Source organism: Syngnathus leptorhynchus, chromosome 22 (genome assembly GCF_054491065.1).
Source record: "Syngnathus leptorhynchus isolate UIUO chromosome 22, UIUO_Slep, whole genome shotgun sequence".
NCBI lineage: Eukaryota > Metazoa > Chordata > Actinopteri > Syngnathiformes > Syngnathidae > Syngnathus > Syngnathus leptorhynchus.
This window is the reverse complement of record NC_141216.1, coordinates 5,922,309-5,939,907: the sequence shown is the minus strand read 5'-3', so window position 1 is coordinate 5,939,907 and position 17,599 is coordinate 5,922,309. Positions and strand designations below refer to the sequence as shown.

Here is a 17,599-nt window from a genome sequence, read left to right as displayed (position 1 = left end):
ATTTCTTTGTTTTTTGTGCCACAGTTAGGTAAATAGCCAGTTATACACATTATTATTATTTGAATGACTTAGTTATAGCAGATATATTATGAAGAAAAAAAAAACGTTTTCAGTCATTTTCTGTGTAGGATGCAGCTGTTGTATTGGATGTGTTCGGATGGAAGCAAAGGAGCCAAAGAGCATTGCAGCTGTGCACTTTAATCAGCCATTTTGGACACGATAACAACAGGATATGATGAGGATGGGTTAAAGAAAGATCTCAGGAACTTGCTAATGGCCTTTTTCCTGAATCTGACAAAGAAAATGATCTTAGATGAAATCTAACCTCTGAGTGGAGCAAACTTGTCTCGGTTTTACCTTGTAGTAAAACAAGACAGAATGACAAATAATATCCAGGTCCACTAGAACTCTTTTGATCTCTTTTAATGGAGTTTGAATGAGGTGAAATGACATATAAGGCTATAAGGCGAGAGCGATGGGCCATCGTGGAGATGGTACCACTCGGGCACCCACTTGAGAGGAGGATCCATTCTGGGCCTGAGAGGATGACGAATGTGCGTCACGCTCTCAAATGGAGCCCACCATCTCGTGCACGCAGGTTTTTGCCTGACTCATGCGTGTGCGTGAACAACAAAATGCCAAATAAACAAATGAACTAAACACAGCATGGTACGCACACGCACTTTTGGAAATCACCACGGCAACGGCTGCAACATGTTGCCCTGATATTCACATGAGGGATGAAGATAAACTGTGTTTAAATTCAATTTGACTGTTTTGACTACATCAGTGTTATGTAGTTATGCCACACAATTTAAGGACCATTTTTTTATTGAGATTTTGTGTGTGATTATGTCAGTTTTTTTTGTATCACGCCAGCCAGGATCTAATCAATTGGTAATTATAGTTTTGACTTTCGACAATATGATTGCTGTCACACCTAGCTTTTTTTTTTTTGGGAATGATTGTTTTGATTTTATGTCAACAGTATGTGATTATTCTATTACACAGATTGTTTTACTCGTGACAATTAAAATAAACAATTACTCACCTTTTGTAGCAGGAGCAGCAGCAGACTCCAGAGCTCGTATCGTCGGGCGTAAAAACGCCTGAAAACTGGAAGCGCACAATTCGCTGACACTCCCCATAACGCAATCCCTCTTTGGTTGAAAACTCACAGCACCATCAGAATTTGTCTCCGTCCACTGACACCATCACTTTGCGATGGACTCTTCCAGAAGCATGTTCTTCTTCATCTCACTCTCTCTCCACCGCTCACACACTTGACCTGACTCTCAACATCCACGCTCATACACTATCACATGGACATCCAATATGACACTCTGAACAGTTGCTCAAGTATTATTGGAAGTGATGGTGACAAATGGGCGTGCACACATGCACACCAACTCTTTCTCCCACTCGTGTGCGCATACATACATGCAGCTATTTTAATATCAGACGTGAAGGAATTTGCTTGCAAGAATTTCTGCTGTCTCTTGGCTAATATTCATTTATTTTTACTCTGGACCAATAAAACATTAGATAAAATAATATTTTTATATATATTTACATATATATTTTATATATATATTGTTTAATCTAAAATAAAAAATAAAATAAATGTACATATTAAGTTTCTGTGTCATACTGACATTGACTTTCCCTTGCACTATTTTGGTCCAATAATAACTCTCCTTTTCCCTGCAGTGCTAACCTCGTTCTGCCGACCTCTCTCTTGAACTTTTCTGCCACCAGACATTTCCCCCCTTCCCTTCACAGGTCTGCTTTTGCTTTTTGATTATTTATTTTCATCTCTTTACAAAGTCGAATATTTTCTCTTCCTGCTGCTTTATGGTAATGACAACTGTGCGTGTAGGCGGCAAAATGCAAGCAGCCTCGGCCTGGTCATTTGCATGCAGCTAAAGACAACAATCCAATAATATGACTCATCAGGAAAAGTATAGGGAGGAAAGTGTAGACTAAGTGAGACTTTTCTTCACTTTCTCTTCAGAGGAAAAGCAGCCTAAAACATTAGGTGTTTTCTTTGAGGAATTTGGTGTTGAAAGACAAGGTCAAAAAACAAGCAAGAAGACTGAAAGAATTTAAAAAAATGATCAGAATGTTCTCTTGCATCCTCATTTTCTATTTTATCTGCAAATGTAGCTAATTCAAAAATCAAATAATACAAGTGAATGAATAATAACCAAGCACATTTTGGTCAACTTAAAATGTAAAGAAACATCTCCAGAATTGACAATAGCACATATAATTTATGTATCAGTGTTACTATCAATACAGTTTTAGGTACGTATTATTTTTTTTTTTATATTGTAAAAGACTCACATTATGGCTACTGTACTGTTATTGTCATTCAATGGCCTTTCACAATTCTAGCATTATTACCTCAGGTGGCCACAAGAGGGCGACAAGTCACAGATATTCCATTGGAAAAGTTTTATACTCCTGGCTAACTATTATACAAACGTCTTTTACAATATAATTTACATCCCGGCTCAATAAGGCCAAGACATTTTGAAATAAACAAGCGTTTTATAGCATAAAAATCAGTTATGCGCGCGTGGGGGGGGGGGGGGGGGGGATCAAAAAGCAGGGCGTTTGACCCATTTTGCAGCAAACATCCGAAGAGCAAAGTCAAAAGCAGATCAAATGCGGTTGTCTTGACATGCAAGCGCACGCAAGCAGAGACACAAAAAAAGCGTGGATCGGGCACGCGCGAATTCACGTCCGCGTGCACAAACAAAAGCCCAAATTCACAAGCTCCGATTACCCCCCCCAAAAAAAAAACCTTGACGCAGGAATGAACAAAAATGACAAAACCTGCTCCCTGGGCTGGGCTGCACATTTTTCAAATATTTTCCAACTGGAGTCAAGTAACTCTAGTGATTTGTCTGCTACGTCTTTCACACTTGCTTGCAACCTAACTGAGGATTAAAAACAAAGAAAAACTTTTTTTTTTATTTTAAATTTGATATTTTTAAAATGTAAATTTGAAGTTACTTTGTGTAGACTACATTAAAAGACATTGTTTAAATTATTTCCAAATATGTGTTATTGTATTCCTTGTATTAATTTTACTGTGTTGTATTTTCAGCAAAGAGAAAAAATATGCAAGAAAACATTGATCCTTTCAAAGATGTCTTTTTATTTGATAATATGGAATATGTGTGTCCTTTTTTACTGGACATACACAAAGCATCAGACATGCACGGTGGTCTATTATTATTATTATCATCATTATTATTATTATTCACACACACCAAAAAAAAAAAAAGAAAAAAAAAGATGAATATTCTCTCTTCACTCTCACGGTGCTCCAGCGCAAGAGGACCTCGCCTCGACGGCTAAACACATTTTTAAGACAATGATTATGGAAAAAACGCCAAAAACGCACACAAAACAGGTAACAGAATGGAAAATTTGAGTTTAAATTATGCCTCTAATACTCCTTTACATTTATACTGCATATAAACAATCACTTGCCAATTTATCTGGTACGCCTTGAAGAAAACCAACAAAGCATTACTTTTTTTGGGGGATGCTTTACTGTAGTTTAAATAGTTACAGTGGATATATGGGAAATTTATAAACAGTTCCAAATATCAATCAGTGCTAGCACAAAACCTTCAGGACAAAAAAAAACAATAAACAAAACTATTACACATACACAGCTATAAGAGTGTGCACACTATTGCAACCAACATTATTTCTATTTTGCCTCTAAAAATAGAGTTGTACGAGTTATAGGTCACAATAAGTTTTGTTAAAATGATTTATTTTGGTGTAATTTGAATAGAAAATTTCAACAGGGGTGTGTAGACTTTTTAAATCCACTGTATATATATTACACAATTCTTTAAAAATAGGTGTTCAAATAAAATTTTGTTGGTTTTTATCTTAGGGCACAATACCTTTGAAACTAGAACGTGTATGCAATTGTGTTTTTCTTCAAATGTTTTCTTGCGTATAAAGCAGCGCTGTAGCGAGAAACTTGGTCGGAGAAAAGATCTAGAAAAGGAGGGGCACGGCTACACCGGACCACTCCCGTACATTGGCAAATGGTGAAAATGCACATACAATCAATAAAGAACACTAATATAAGCCATGAAATCAAATTTTTCAAAAAAAAATCCCTTTTTGTCTTAATTCCTTTCAACAAGCCTCTGGGAAGCTCTGTGAACGCGTGCCATAAGCATAGCAATACGACTAATACTAATAATTGTGAAATCAGTGTTCAGGTCTTTCTGCATGGGGGGGTTAAAAATAGTGCAAATCTAGTAAACTAACGCAGTGAATAATTCATCAAAAATAATAGTCAAGTAAGGACTAAAATGCATTGGTGTAGAGTGGGACACTGCAGATTAGAAGGTGACGCAATTATTAGTTGATTTAATAGAACGTGGTATATTATTGTAAGTCTTGCTCCCATTTAAACGGGAGCAAAGAAATGTCGACCTTTCTGGCTGTATACGTTCACACACGCACACACACACGCACACCATAGACTGGTCCAGTGAGTCATTTGTCACCAAACGAAAATACTGAATTGTGTTGTTTCGAAAAGAGATGAGCCTGACGTGGGCGTGCTTAAAAAAAAAAAAGGCAAAATAAAAAAAATAAAAAAGGCAACTTGGAATATTTGCTTTGGATAAAATGGACAACGAGGAAGTCATTGAAGTGATTCAGCTCAGGGATCGATTGGTTTGGACTTAACAGAAAAAGAGCTTCAGAGGAAGTGCTCTGTTGCTGCCCCCCCCCCCCCAAAAAAAAGAAAAAACTAAAGTTATGTCCTCCTGACGCCAGCCTCAGGAGGAAAAAAAAAATCACTTGACCAGTCTCATGCCTCGAACGTGACAACAAAGAACCCTCATTTGGTTTAAAATGAACACAGAGAGGCTACAGACCCCCACCCCTTGAAATCAAAATGGCCTGATGTTTTTTTTTATGTTTTGTTTTTTCCATGGGGGTGTGAATTCATACTTGCGGGCCCCTAGGGGTCCTCCGCGTCCAGGAACTCCTTCTTAGGCGGGGCCACGCCGCGGTACCAGGAGCAGGATCCGTCGGCCCGCTTGACGCAGGCGTAGTGGTTGGCTTGACGACCGTACACCTGCTTATCGATCATCAGGTCCGTCCACAGGCACTCCTCGGGGGCCGAGATCTCGCAGGGCAGTGAAGGGCAGCGAACGATCTGCAGGCCCACCGCGATCATAAACGAACATTTTGGATGTGCGAGAAAGTCGCAAAATCTTACCTTGCACTCGCAACCCATCTGGTAGCGTTGGCTGAGACTCTTCTTCTGGGTGTTGCTCAAGAAGTCCCAGGGCATGATGTAATCGCACAGCGTCACGTGCATTTGCCCACCGGCGTCAGACTTGCCTACGAAAAACACAGAGGACGACAAATCAATTTGTTTTTTTTCCCCCCAACATCTGCTGCGTTTGCAGTCTTCGGGAGCGCTGCTGCAGCCTCTCGTTTTGTTGACGACGCTCCTTGGAGAGGAGGATGAGTCATGGCGGCATCAAATGGCAACGTTAGGGCTGCTTGTCATTTGTTATGGGACGGAAAATTCATTCTTCTCACACACCAGAGATCAAATACTCCTTCTTGCCGCCGGTGTCCAGGGTGACGCCGCACACGGCCGACATGGGCGCGGTGAAGATGGTATCGATGTCCTGGTTGGGTCCTTTGAACATCTGAGGTGTGGAAAAAAAAAAAAAAAGCTTTTGAGAAAACAACACACACACACCCGATAATCGATTCGCATATACCTTGATCTGCTTGATTTCATACTGAATCTTCTTGATGGGGTTCCCGTAGATGTCGTTGCCAGAGTCGACCTCTCGTTCGCCAACCACCTTTGCTCGGATCACTGTGAACAAAAAAAAACAAATTTGACCCGGTTCTCAAATTTTTCCATGCCAGTATGAGATCTATTGGACTTAATGACCTTTGGCCTTCTTTAATAAAAACCATGCTAGGGGCTTTTTTTTTTTTTTTTTTAGCGCTGCATTTTGACTGAGCCTTCCTGTTTCCAGACACGCTGAGTTGAATTTGCTATATAATGACTAAAAAAGGCTTTTCATTCTGCTCTATTAAAAGAACCTGAAAGATGATACGAAAACAGTGTGTGCGTTTCTCAATGGAAAATGTGAGCAAGCGAGTCAAGGGGGGGAAAGAAAAAAAAAAAAAAAAAACCTTCAGAAGTGGAGGAAAACACACACGGACACACTCCCAAAAGTTTATTCACACACTTGAACGTCATACTGTAACTCCATTGATGTCATTTTTCCAACATAATTGGCACTTTAACAGTCAACAGCAGTGTGCGCTGCTTGAATGCAAACTTTTTTTTTTTTTTGGAATAATGCTCAATGCTCGGATCTGTTTGCAGACCTCAGCATTTTCAGTCCCACTCTGCAAATATTCAGCACACAGTGGTTGTACCTGGCTGGCGCTACGGCCTGCATTCCTCCCCCCACCCCGTTTTCACTTCCTGACCTCATTCTGAGTTGCAACGAGCACAGGATTAAGCTGATAGGAAGTTGCTGTTAAATATGCACGGTGGAAGCTAAAGACCTGAACGCCCCCCCCCCCCCCCCCCCCCCCAAAAAAAAAGTCACTCAGTAGTGCCCCCTAGTCTATCGAGACTACACAAGATGCTAACAGTCAAAGAGGACAATGTGAATAGGAGAAGACAAATCACAGACTGCAGATAAAAACACCACAAGGTCATGTGATCTGCGTCAGGCCGCCAATCCGACAACAAACCACCAAGTGACCCACATTTCGATTGTTAGCGCTTTCAGGATGCAGCAGAATGACTCACACTTACATTTTGGACAACTTTTCCATGCAGGACGACCCCCCCCCCCCCTTCCATTCAGCCCACCACCACCATGACGACCCTCTTCCTTTTCCACATGTTGAGCCAATTACATCAGGCTGCTCTAAAACGAAAACGTCAGCTGTAATTTCCGTCACGTCAGCCGTATTCCGTCTGCAACGCTAATGTGCAACAGCAGCGTGTGAACAAATACCTTTATTTTGAAACGTCCCAACTTGGTTTCAACTTCCTCATTTACTACTTAAGCTCACCATATGTGAAATGGTGAAATCTAAATGTTCCTCTTTGTGGAATGGAAGGGGGATTTTATGTACATAACATAGTAGCAATTCAGTTGTGACATATTGGATGAGTAAATGTTTGCCAATCATTCCAGTGTCCTATAGGGGCAGGGCATAGGTCATCTGTTATCATTTTTGTAGGATAGAGCCGAGGAGGAGCAAATACATTGAAAACAGAAAGGGCCCCAAAACAGATCCCTGTGGAACACCTAGGCTAATTAAAAAGTAGAAACCACTCTAGAGCGCTACCAGTGATACCAACCTGTGTGCCCCAGGTTGAAATGGAAATTGTAAGCATTACTGACCATTTTTCAAAATATATAATTGGGCATGAGGCCGTAAATTCTGCCGAGCAACAAGCAACCGCGTAACCACAAGGGAAGCATTGCCGCACTAACGAGTAGGTTATAATGGTATTGTTTCCAACATTTGCGGCGGGAGGATGACACCGCATAAGCAGGAAAAACAGCTGGTTATTTACAATATGGAAGCCACTACACAAACACCGCATCTTTTTGACAGAGTCCGTTTGCGGGAAGCGCACGCAGACTTGCGGCTTCAAAACAAAACAAAAATCCTGTCTACAACTTTGTTGCTGTGTCACGTGTGAACTCCAAACCACATTTTAGACTTCCTGTAATGGTTTATTGACACACCGGCTTACCGAGCACAGACGGACATCCTGTTTGTCAAAGCAAGAAATCAAAGTTTATTTCGTCAGGTTGTATTTATATTTTTAGTTGCTGCTAGAGTTCAACGTACATCCCCACTGACGAAAACAACACAAACAGGGACATTGGGAATTTCATTGCCCAGCCCCTCACTTGAAAACACACCCTGGATGTCATCCAGATGTCACCCGAGCTGCAGAGCTCCGCATCATGCGTTGCACTTCAAGCATTACTGATGTTTTTTTTTTTTGGGGCGGGTTTTAAAGTTGCAAAGCATTCCAGTAATTCCAAAACTTGCACCACCCCTCCACACAAAAAGGAGTGGAAATCAAGTCAAAAGACAGACTAGGTAGAGAGGAAAGTTTGCAGTGTGGTTGAGATTCGATTTCTTCTCAAACGCCCCCCCCCCCCTCCCCAAACCTTGAGACCGAAGCTTTCCACACTGCTTCTCTCTTTTCCCTCCGCGATGCCACGTTGACCCAGCCGAGCCGCGTCGGCATCCCGAAGGCCTCGTAAAGGCGCCATCTCATTTCCAGATTGCGCTTACTTACCGAAAACAAAAAAACAGACAGAAAAAAATAAAATAAAATGACAGGCAGGCAGAAAGTCAGACAAGAAGGTTTTGCTTCTACATACTAATGGAGCAAGAACATAAAGTCAAAACTACGGGTATAATATTATTCATTCATTTATATTCACAAAGATCAAACTCATTATGGTGTTTCCGAGGCAACTTGAAGCCGAGTCAAACACAATGAAGGTCACTTGAGGACTATGAAACAACTACGCATACACTTTAATGTCACAACTGAATCACTATTTTGCATGAAATGTTCCCCAGCTAAACTGAAGGGAGATTAGAAGAATGGGGAAAACTGGCTAAAGATTTGTATCATATTTAAAAAAAAAAAAAAAAAAAGTATTTTCCTTGTGAGGGAGGAGCCAAGTTTAGCCTGGGTTGTTAACAGTTAACAGTTGAGTTGTTGAGACGTTTTTTTTTTTGGTTCAACATTTCTGACAAATTAAATCATTCTTAAAGTACTTATTTTGAAGAATATTGTAAAATAAGCATGGGATATTTCAAAATAAATAATAAACAGCATAATAAATATGTTATAAATATATTTAATATTTCAATTTGGGGATTCTAATTTGTGGGACGTTTATTGACATGAGCAAATTTGTTGACCTAGTTTATCTTAACACTAACACTACCATAATACAAATATTTAAAAAGTTCCTGCTCAGGTAATTTGACTTTACTAGCTTTATCATATGGGTTTTGAGGCAAGCTATATTTGCAATAAATCTTACCAAGTCAAAGTTTCCTGCTTCATTGGCTGACAGATTTACACTAAATTAACATATTCTCCATTTAAACCCAGTTTTGACAGTGAAGAGGTCTGTGGTGGTCTCGATTGGGGTGGTCTGCAAAAGCAGGGTGCTGCTGTACAAATCAAATCAGCATGCAAACCGAGTCGTGGCCTTGAGCAGCACACCCAACCACTAGAACGTTAAAGAGATCGATGACTAGGCTGCTTTTGCTTGCTGCATGTGGAACAGGCACAGACAGCAAACAACAACAACAACATCACCACAAGCGTGTCCGGGCATGAGAGGGGCGGTGTACTCACCCACGTCGGCATTGCAGAATGCCTGTTGCGGGTGCACCGGGGCGCAGCTGCATGCCTCGGTCAACTCCTCCGCCCGCCACACGAGCAGCAGTGCAAGCGTGCACAGAACGCCGTTCACGCTCAGCGGCATTGTTGATGCAGACACCGCGATGCGAGGTTATTTCTCTTTTTTTTTTGCAGCGTTGGTGATTCAAATGATAATTGTCTTTTTTCAGTTTTTTTTTTTTTGCTTAGAATATTTTTTTCCTCATAGAGCGAGTCAAGACGACAACGACGTATGTCATAAAGTCAAGTTCCGTTCCGCATTCAGGGTTGTCAAGCTTCGAAGTGCCGTTCAAGGACTCTTGTTATCGTCGGGTGCGCGACTCTTTTATAGAAGCTGCTGCCTGGTCACGCCCCCTTATGGCTACGGCAAGTGGAAAAGGACAAATTAAATAGAATCGCATCAACAAAAAAGCAATGACAGTTTACTGTACATACATCATGCCTATTCCTACAGCCAAATATATTCATTTATAATACATAAATATAAAATAAATATAAATTAAATTAAATTCATTTATAATAATACATAAATACACTGTTGACAATGAAGTTGCTCGAACAAATAAAACCTGCATGCAACAGCATTTAATTTTAAATATCATAGATCTTTTATTCCACCATACACTGTTGATTGTGGTATCAATTTTGTACATAATTTCAGATGAATCATGCAAATCACAGTCAGTTGCGCCCTCCATTTTGCACAACACCTACGTTTGTCCATCTTGAGCCGTGCAGAGAAGTGTTTTAAGAAAGCCTTTTTGCTTTACAGATATTGTCCAAGGCACATAAAAGTTTTAAGGGGGGGAAAAAAAAAATGTACCGCGACTTGTTTTGTTCAGTTACGAGCTTGCAAAGTCATAAAAAGAAAATTCCTGAGAAAAGATTATTTGGTTTGAAATGAGAGTGTAACTGAATTCATCATAGGAGAATTAAAAAGCATTCATCAAAAAATCCCTCGTGTATACGGTATTAGTTCCACGTAATAAGCACCTTTTTAAACATCTGAGTAAAAATTGAGGAAAGAAGGAGTATGAGGACGCAGTGAGTCCAGCAGGTGGACTTCTCAGAGGCCTTTGTTGAAATAGACGCACCGCACGCTTTCGCCGTACTTGGCTGTAATGGAGTCGCGGAGTTCGGGCTCGAGCTTCGACACCGCAAGGGTGCTGCGACACAAACACGAAAGATTATATACATTTGAAAAAGAAAAGAAATATTTCAGTTGTTAAGACAGACAATCAAATTGGGCCTGCATTATTTACTATTTTGAACTGATCAAATGTAATTTAAAAAAAATGATTAAAATGTAATATGCTGTTTTAAACATATGTATAGAATTATATCTAAAATAATGATCAACAACTACTTCTGGAATAATAATAATAAGTATCCAAAATAAATCAGACGTGAGTTACCATCTTTGCGGGAACAGAGCGCAGGCTGCTGGTACCATGAAGGTCAAACTGTTTCGAGACAAGCACAACAAAAGAGAGTTGACCCCTACACTGAGATTTGGATCCTTCCAATGCCTTTTCCGCCAGATGTTGTACTTACAAGACGCCCACCATCATTACTTGAATGGGCCCGTGGAGGTACGTGATTCTCTGCAACGGAGAAGAAAAGCCGTCACGGGTTCACTTTCAACAAAGAAAAGGAGGAAAATGCAAAAGAGGATCAAACCTGCATGAATTTGTATTTTTCCATCCGTTGCATAATGATGGGAAGGATGACTGCGGAGGAGAGCATGTGAGCAGGGACGGCAAAATAAAGAGCTGTTTTTTTTTTTATACGTACTCATTCCCGGTGCAGCCATGGTGATCCTGGAGATGACCACTTGTGTGATGCCTTTCATCGCCGCTTTCTGCAGGAGTGAATTAAGGATGTTACAGACCAGTTTTTTGCTTCAATATTTACCAAAAAAAAAAAAATCTCACCTGTGAGTGGCCCAGCTTGTTGCCGTTTTCATCGGTGACAGCGATGCCGTTCAAAATTTCCCTGAAGACACAATTTATTTTTCAAATTGGCTCTTTTTTTAATAGTTGAGTCTTTGGATTGATTTCCCGGCTATACATTGTCAGAGCACACCAGCGACCATTTAAAGTGCCACCACAAAAAAAAAAAAGCTCCTAATCTTAAAAGTCCTCAAAAGGTATACGAGGGACTCACTGTTGTCGCATCATGGGAATGTTGACACAGTTGGCCGCTGCCACGGCCGCAAAAGGGACCCATCGTGCCACCAGCGGGGGGGCTTTCTGCAACAGAGACACTTTCAACACAAAAGAACTTTGCATCATTCATGACAATCGTACCTTGGTGTAGAGGTTGAGTCCCACTGCCGTGGCTAAAGCCGTACTGGTGGCCGTCACGTAGGCCACGCCGATTTGCCTGAGGCGCACAATAGTGATGTCATTCCAAGCCTGCAATGGTGGCGGATGTAACGAAGGCCCGACGTCTTACTTAGGGGTGATGGGTGAGGCGGCGTTGCGGTTGGTGTAATTAACCAGCGCGTTGAAGGACTGATTGACCCACTGCCAGAAGACCACCGCAGGCACAGTTCTAAAAAGACAGCCATGAAAAAAAAAAAACTTTCAGTCCCTTAACATTTGTGGTGAAGTTTGCACTAGTCTACCTGTAGAACTGGAGCATACAGCCGGTGATGGCCATACCGCCGGGAACCTGAAAGGACATGCGGCCGATGATGTTCATACGATCGCCCGAGTCGGGGTGAAAGGCCGAGTCGTACAGCTTCTTGGCGTAGTGGAGTTGCTCCTCGGTGGTACCCGGTGGGACCGAACCCGCCCTGGTATAATCAAAACCATCGTCATGTCGTGTACATTTATTTTAGGGGGGGACATGTGAGCAACCTGCAGCTCTCCACCAAGGCTTTGGCCTCATCCAAGCGCGAGTCGGGCAGGAGCGCCGTCCGCCAGTCGGTGATGTTGAAGAAGTGTTTGAGACGCCCCGTGAAGGTGGACTGGTCCCATCGCGGGGCGTCAATGTCAAACGTGGGGCTCAGTGCCATGGTGGAGCGCTGATATTTGTCCTCCAGAAAGGTTTGGCCAAAGACCTGAGGAAGGAAGAGCAATTACATTTCCACCAGGAGGAGAGTAGAAGTTGATTTACGGGTTCAAATTCACTAGCAATCACACAAAAGTCAATCTTTTGACAAATAAAGGAAATGACCTACATTCTCTTACTGCTTACATAACAAAGCCACTTTTTTTTTTTTTTATTCAAAATGATTTAGGGCATTCATTTAATATTCAACTACAGATCGGAATTGTCACGTAAGAAGACTTTGTAAAGTTTGTAAGAGGGAAATGTGCCCTTTGTTACCTCTTCAGACAAATTCCTAACCAAGTCCCCTGCTAGAAATAATTGACAAGCACCTAGTAAATGGTTCCTCTGGTTCTCTAGCTGCAGCAGCCTTCCAATACCCGACCACAAAAGTCAGAATCCAGCTTCCTAAATGAAAAAATAAAAACATAATATACAAATTATTCACATGTGAAGTTATTCCCAGATGTTGCAGCAATTGTTGCTTTTCAGAGACTTTGTGCAACCTCACCAGGCTTGAGCTGGATGGTTCTGGTTCTGTTTACTTAGAAATGTGAGCTTGTGTCCAAAGTCAATAATTTTCGTAACACTGAGTTTTACTAACAAGCATAGAACGAATAGGCCTCTGCAGGAAATTATGCATGAAAGTAGGCTATAGAAGAAGACGTGGTTGGATCAAATAAATAAGCTTCTTTGAGGTTGTAACGTTCAGGTGTGCAGATGTTTATTTAGTAAACAAACGCACGGATCACGGTTTTAAACGACTGGAGTAACTTCATATAACATATCTCTCTCAATTAATACATGTATAGCTATTAAAAGACGCACTTCTGCGCACACCTTGACAAACTGGATCTACAAGGCGGAGCGCATCTGGATTAAGTCCTTAGACGGTCTAGGCCTGGGCGTTAAGTATGAATTTGATTGCATGAAAAAATAACCGAGAATGGGATTTAATTGCATTCGAGAGTTTGTGACAGAGTTGGGTGGGTGGGGAGGTGATGCCAAAAAGAGGAGAGAAAACATATGTCCGGCAGACTGATGAAACTTGTGTCTCATGTTACTGGCGCCCTGCCCGCGGCGACGAGGAAAAGAAAACGGAATCGGCACATTTTGATGCTTTAGATTTGAAATTAGGACGCAAAACTCACCTTAGAGCGGATGGTTCGCTGCCTCTGTGTAAAAATATGTCAGGTCGAGTCAAGAAACATTAAGAAGTGTTGCACGTGGCAAGCTCTCCGCCAATGACATGGTGGGGCAGCTCCCCGCGACGTAGTAAACTGCTGGGTCCTAATACCTGAAATTCACTCAGTATTCTCGCTTGCTAAACCGTTAAAATCTTTAAAAAATAAAAATCCACGGTTTACCTACTCCCAAAATTGTATTCATATAACATGCAGAGTCACAAAACACCATACAGTTATATCTACACAATCCTCTAACAGATAGACAAAAATATATTGGAAAGTATGTGCTAGACAAGAGAAACAACAATTTAAAATCTGGGGGTACGTGAAGCGACAAGACGCGAAGGCTGCGTGCGAGAGGCTTGTGATTGGTGGAGAACCCGGAAGCAAGTAAATGTGGAATGAGCTAGCGTGCGAGTCGAGTGATTTTTTTTTATTTTCATAGATTACGAGACGACCTACCGGACATTTGCAATAAACCTCGGAAAAATCACCTATGTCTTTAAAACTCGTTCTTACTGCTACGGTATGACAAACAAGACAAATATAGGCACGACACGGTGGTTGCATGTGCTTACTTGGCTGTTGTCAGGGAAATCAGCCCCGTTGTCGCCACCTCTGGCCTGGCGTGGTATCGTACTCCCAGAGAGTCACCTGGGTCCTAAAGCCCGCATTTTTTTTTTTTTTTTAACGAGTCTGGTGCTATAGCTTGCGGGGCAAAAATACACGTACATGTAAAGCACTCGACTGCAAACCCATGTGAATAGGTGGTGGGCGGATGTTTTGAATTGCTCTGTCGCCCTCTCGTGGTTAAGATCTGAATGTATGAGTATTTCCCCCCCGCAGCATGGCTCTTGAGTAAATGCTGCGAAGAACGACGTGCAGTAAAAGAGTACTACGCTTACTGTTCTCCATCGGCTATATGTATACAGCTAAAGCTACAGCTAGCGGTCTTCCACTACTCCGCGTGACGACACACTCCAGTCCTATATCATTGACGAAATAAAACGAATTGATTTATGCGACTAAATGCAGGTAAAACACAAAGCAGTTGGTGCAAGCAACTTCAGCCTCACTGTCGCCACCTATGGATGGGAGTGTGAACAACATATTGAATTTTTACGTCCAGTAGTTCGCTTTATTACAATCACTTTTTAAGTATGACCACTTATCGTATTTAAGGCGTGGGAATAATTTCATAAAAGTGCTTTCCAAGCACTTTAGCGGTTTGATAATAGCCACTTACTCGGGCGCGTTCCTGTGCGAGTGACGTCATCGTCCTTAGTAACCCTCCGCGGCGGCGTCTCCACGACACAAGACAACAAGATGGTGAGTATCCGTAATTCCCTCGTAATGACCGTTAACTAGGTAAAAACGGGTCAAAATGTGCTCATTCTAACATCGGCAGGATTGCAAAGTTGTTAAGGCTGTTCGCTGGAGCAATCCTCAAAAGCCATCTTGTTGCCAGGGGGAGATTAGCAAATTAGCCGCGTTTAGCATCTTCCGTACCGTCGATATCCGGGCCTAAAGCCAGTCAGTGAAAAGACAACAGGACACTAATTCAGATGTTATGAAGACCAAAAAACGTTTAGATTGTGCACTGAATACATGTTTGGAAGACGTCTGCATCACAATTCTGACATTTGGGGTTCGAATCTCATCAACATTGCTTGATGAAAATCTGCTATCAACATCACATTTGGAAGATGTGCAACAATGGCAGCTATCGTCAATGTCTTGTTACATGTTCGTGAATGCCATTTGCAGGGATTGCTGTCAATCCTGCGCAAACTGAAGAGCACACCAGACCAGGAGGTGAGGATATTGCTGCTGGGGCTGGACAACGGCGGAAAGACCACCCTGCTCAAGCAGTTGGCCTCCGAGGACATCAGCCACATCACCCCCACCCAGGTAAGCAATGATGGCAACTCAGCACAATTGCAGTCCGACTTTTAAAAATGCTTGCCTATTTTACCATAGGCTAACTTTGGGCAAACAATGTCATAATTTCTTTCCTCTTCCAGGGCTTCAACATCAAGAGCGTCCAGTCGCAAGGCTTCAAACTCAACGTTTGGGACATTGGCGGCCAGAGGAAGATCAGGCCCTACTGGAGGAACTACTTTGAAAACACCGACGTGCTGGTACGCTCGTAACATTAACGAAACATCTACGTCAGAGTTCGTATGGTCATTCGTTGTTTCGTTACAGATTTATGTCATCGACAGCGCTGACAGGAAAAGATTTGAGGAGACGGGGCAGGTATGTACCCAATCTGAGGTTAATTGAGACTTTGGTGACATTCACGCTTCAGATACGTGCGTTTTGTAACCATCATCTGATGGCGGCCATTTTGAGAACCACTGTAATGACAACTGACTCGTGTCATGTGTATCTTTTCAGGAACTGGCCGAGCTGCTGGACGAGGAAAAGCTGAGCGGCGTGCCCGTGCTGATCTTCGCCAACAAGCAAGACCTCCTGACGGCGGCGCCGGCCTCCGAGATCGCCGAGGGACTCAACCTGCACACCATCCGTGACCGTATCTGGCAAATCCAGTCATGCTCCGCCCTCACCAGCGAAGGCATCCAGGTCTGCCATCTTTTTCCTTTTTTGATTATCAATCAGTTATTTTTCATTCTTTTGCTCTTTTTTTTCAGGAGGGCATGAACTGGGTGTGCAAGAGCGTCAACTCCAAGAAGAAGTAACTCGTCTTTTCGGTCGTCTTCTTCTCAGGAAGACGTGCGGCGACGTCTCCTGAGCCTTAAAACGCTCCGGGGTACACTTATGAATGTACACACTACAACGAATCCAACAAGGAGTTTTTTTTTTTTTTTTTTTTTAACTGCTGCGTTCCCGCCCGTCACACTTTTAACTCTTTCCGTTGAGCTGCTGTCTTTCAAGAGGAAGATTAGAAGTCAAAGCGTTTCATTCTTTCTGAATCGTTCCACGTGCGCTTTCATGGCTCTGTTTTTGACGTGAGGTCTTCTATTTTTGTAAGCGTTTTATTTATGGCAGAGTTAAGTAGAGTGTGCTTTTATCACCCTAAACCCACTAAAGAACGATATTGTATATGATATGTATAAAAAGAAATTAGATGAATTAGAGGTGTTTTTAAATCCACTGTAAATAGTGTGGGGATTCCCCCCCCTTCCCTGCGTTCGTATGTTTTATGCGTATTACTCGGCTCTATTTTGTAGTCCTCATACTGTACCTGCAGATTGTTTTTGTTTCACTTCTGTGACATTTGGGGGGGGGATTTAAATCGATATTCTCGAATGTAATCTGTGCTAAAGGTACTGTATGTGAATAAAAGAAGAAAGGAGAGAAAAAAAAAAAAAAAGTATGCTTGCCTTTTGTGCTCAGCAGCTGTTGGTGTCAGTGAAGAGGTCTCGAGAGTGTGTGCGGGAGACAGCTCGACTCAAAACGGACAAAAAAATGGATTCTTTTAAATTCTCTCGTGGTGCGTTATTGCGCAATCTAGGTCATAGCATCATGAAAAAGACAAAAAAGCTTTTAACGTAGGCTAAAGTGCTCGTCTTATACAAACAACACTTTGTTTCATCGCTCAAACACGTGCACACAAAAAAAAAATACTATATGTTTGACATTTGTATAGTTGTTAAGTAAATGATGATTTAAAAAAATGACACACCAGTGATTGGCGGGCAACCATGTCTCTCTTTCCATTGCATCGGACAGCTGCACGACAGCTGTGCGTACTCGCATGGGAGAATGTCAGGAGAGAGAAACTAGGGAGTGTTTTATTACTATGTGGGCGTACTGTAGGAAGTGAGACGAATCATTAAAATAAAAAATAAAAAACTTATGTGGAAGGTTGGGGCACATATGTGGGAGTGGCAAG

General features: G+C 41.9%; 3 protein-coding genes across 5 annotated transcripts; 1 reads left to right on the top strand and 2 right to left on the bottom strand.

Annotated features, from left to right (window-relative positions):
- Window positions 1-3,543: 3,543 nt before the first annotated feature.
- timp2a (TIMP metallopeptidase inhibitor 2a) lies at window positions 3,544-9,807 on the bottom strand. Its single transcript, XM_085903661.1, has 5 exons — window positions 9,452-9,807; window positions 5,790-5,890; window positions 5,606-5,714; window positions 5,273-5,397; window positions 3,544-5,209 (listed from the first exon to the last, which is right to left on the bottom strand). Exons 1-5 carry the CDS (start codon window positions 9,579-9,581, stop codon window positions 5,012-5,014), a joined length of 663 nt encoding a protein of 220 aa, XP_085759787.1. The 5' UTR covers window positions 9,582-9,807; the 3' UTR covers window positions 3,544-5,011.
- Window positions 9,808-10,080: 273 nt separating this feature from the next.
- sfxn2 (sideroflexin 2) lies at window positions 10,081-14,741 on the bottom strand. Of its 3 annotated transcripts, XM_085903657.1 has the most exons (14): window positions 13,921-14,310; window positions 13,705-13,850; window positions 12,886-12,961; window positions 12,361-12,563; window positions 12,126-12,296; window positions 11,954-12,052; window positions 11,806-11,881; window positions 11,663-11,748; window positions 11,431-11,491; window positions 11,291-11,357; window positions 11,177-11,226; window positions 11,051-11,100; window positions 10,912-10,959; window positions 10,081-10,662 (listed from the first exon to the last, which is right to left on the bottom strand). In XM_085903657.1, the coding sequence occupies exons 4-14, from the start codon at window positions 12,516-12,518 to the stop codon at window positions 10,563-10,565; spliced, it is 966 nt and encodes a 321-aa protein (XP_085759783.1). In that variant the 5' UTR covers window positions 12,519-12,563; window positions 12,886-12,961; window positions 13,705-13,850; window positions 13,921-14,310; the 3' UTR covers window positions 10,081-10,562. The 3 variants fall into 3 exon arrangements, with proteins under 3 accessions (XP_085759783.1, XP_085759784.1, XP_085759782.1); XM_085903658.1 differs by lacking the exons at window positions 13,705-13,850; window positions 13,921-14,310 and adding an exon at window positions 14,319-14,741; XM_085903656.1 differs by having other exon boundaries at window positions 13,705-14,310.
- Window positions 14,588-17,230, top strand: arl3b (ADP ribosylation factor like GTPase 3b). The gene is given in 8 exon segments (XM_085904610.1): window positions 14,588-14,598; window positions 14,923-14,974; window positions 14,977-15,069; window positions 15,508-15,651; window positions 15,765-15,881; window positions 15,949-15,999; window positions 16,141-16,326; window positions 16,395-17,230. Coding segments are annotated over 8 exon segments (702 nt in total). The 3' UTR covers window positions 16,443-17,230.
- The last annotated feature ends 369 nt before the right edge of the window (window positions 17,231-17,599 follow it).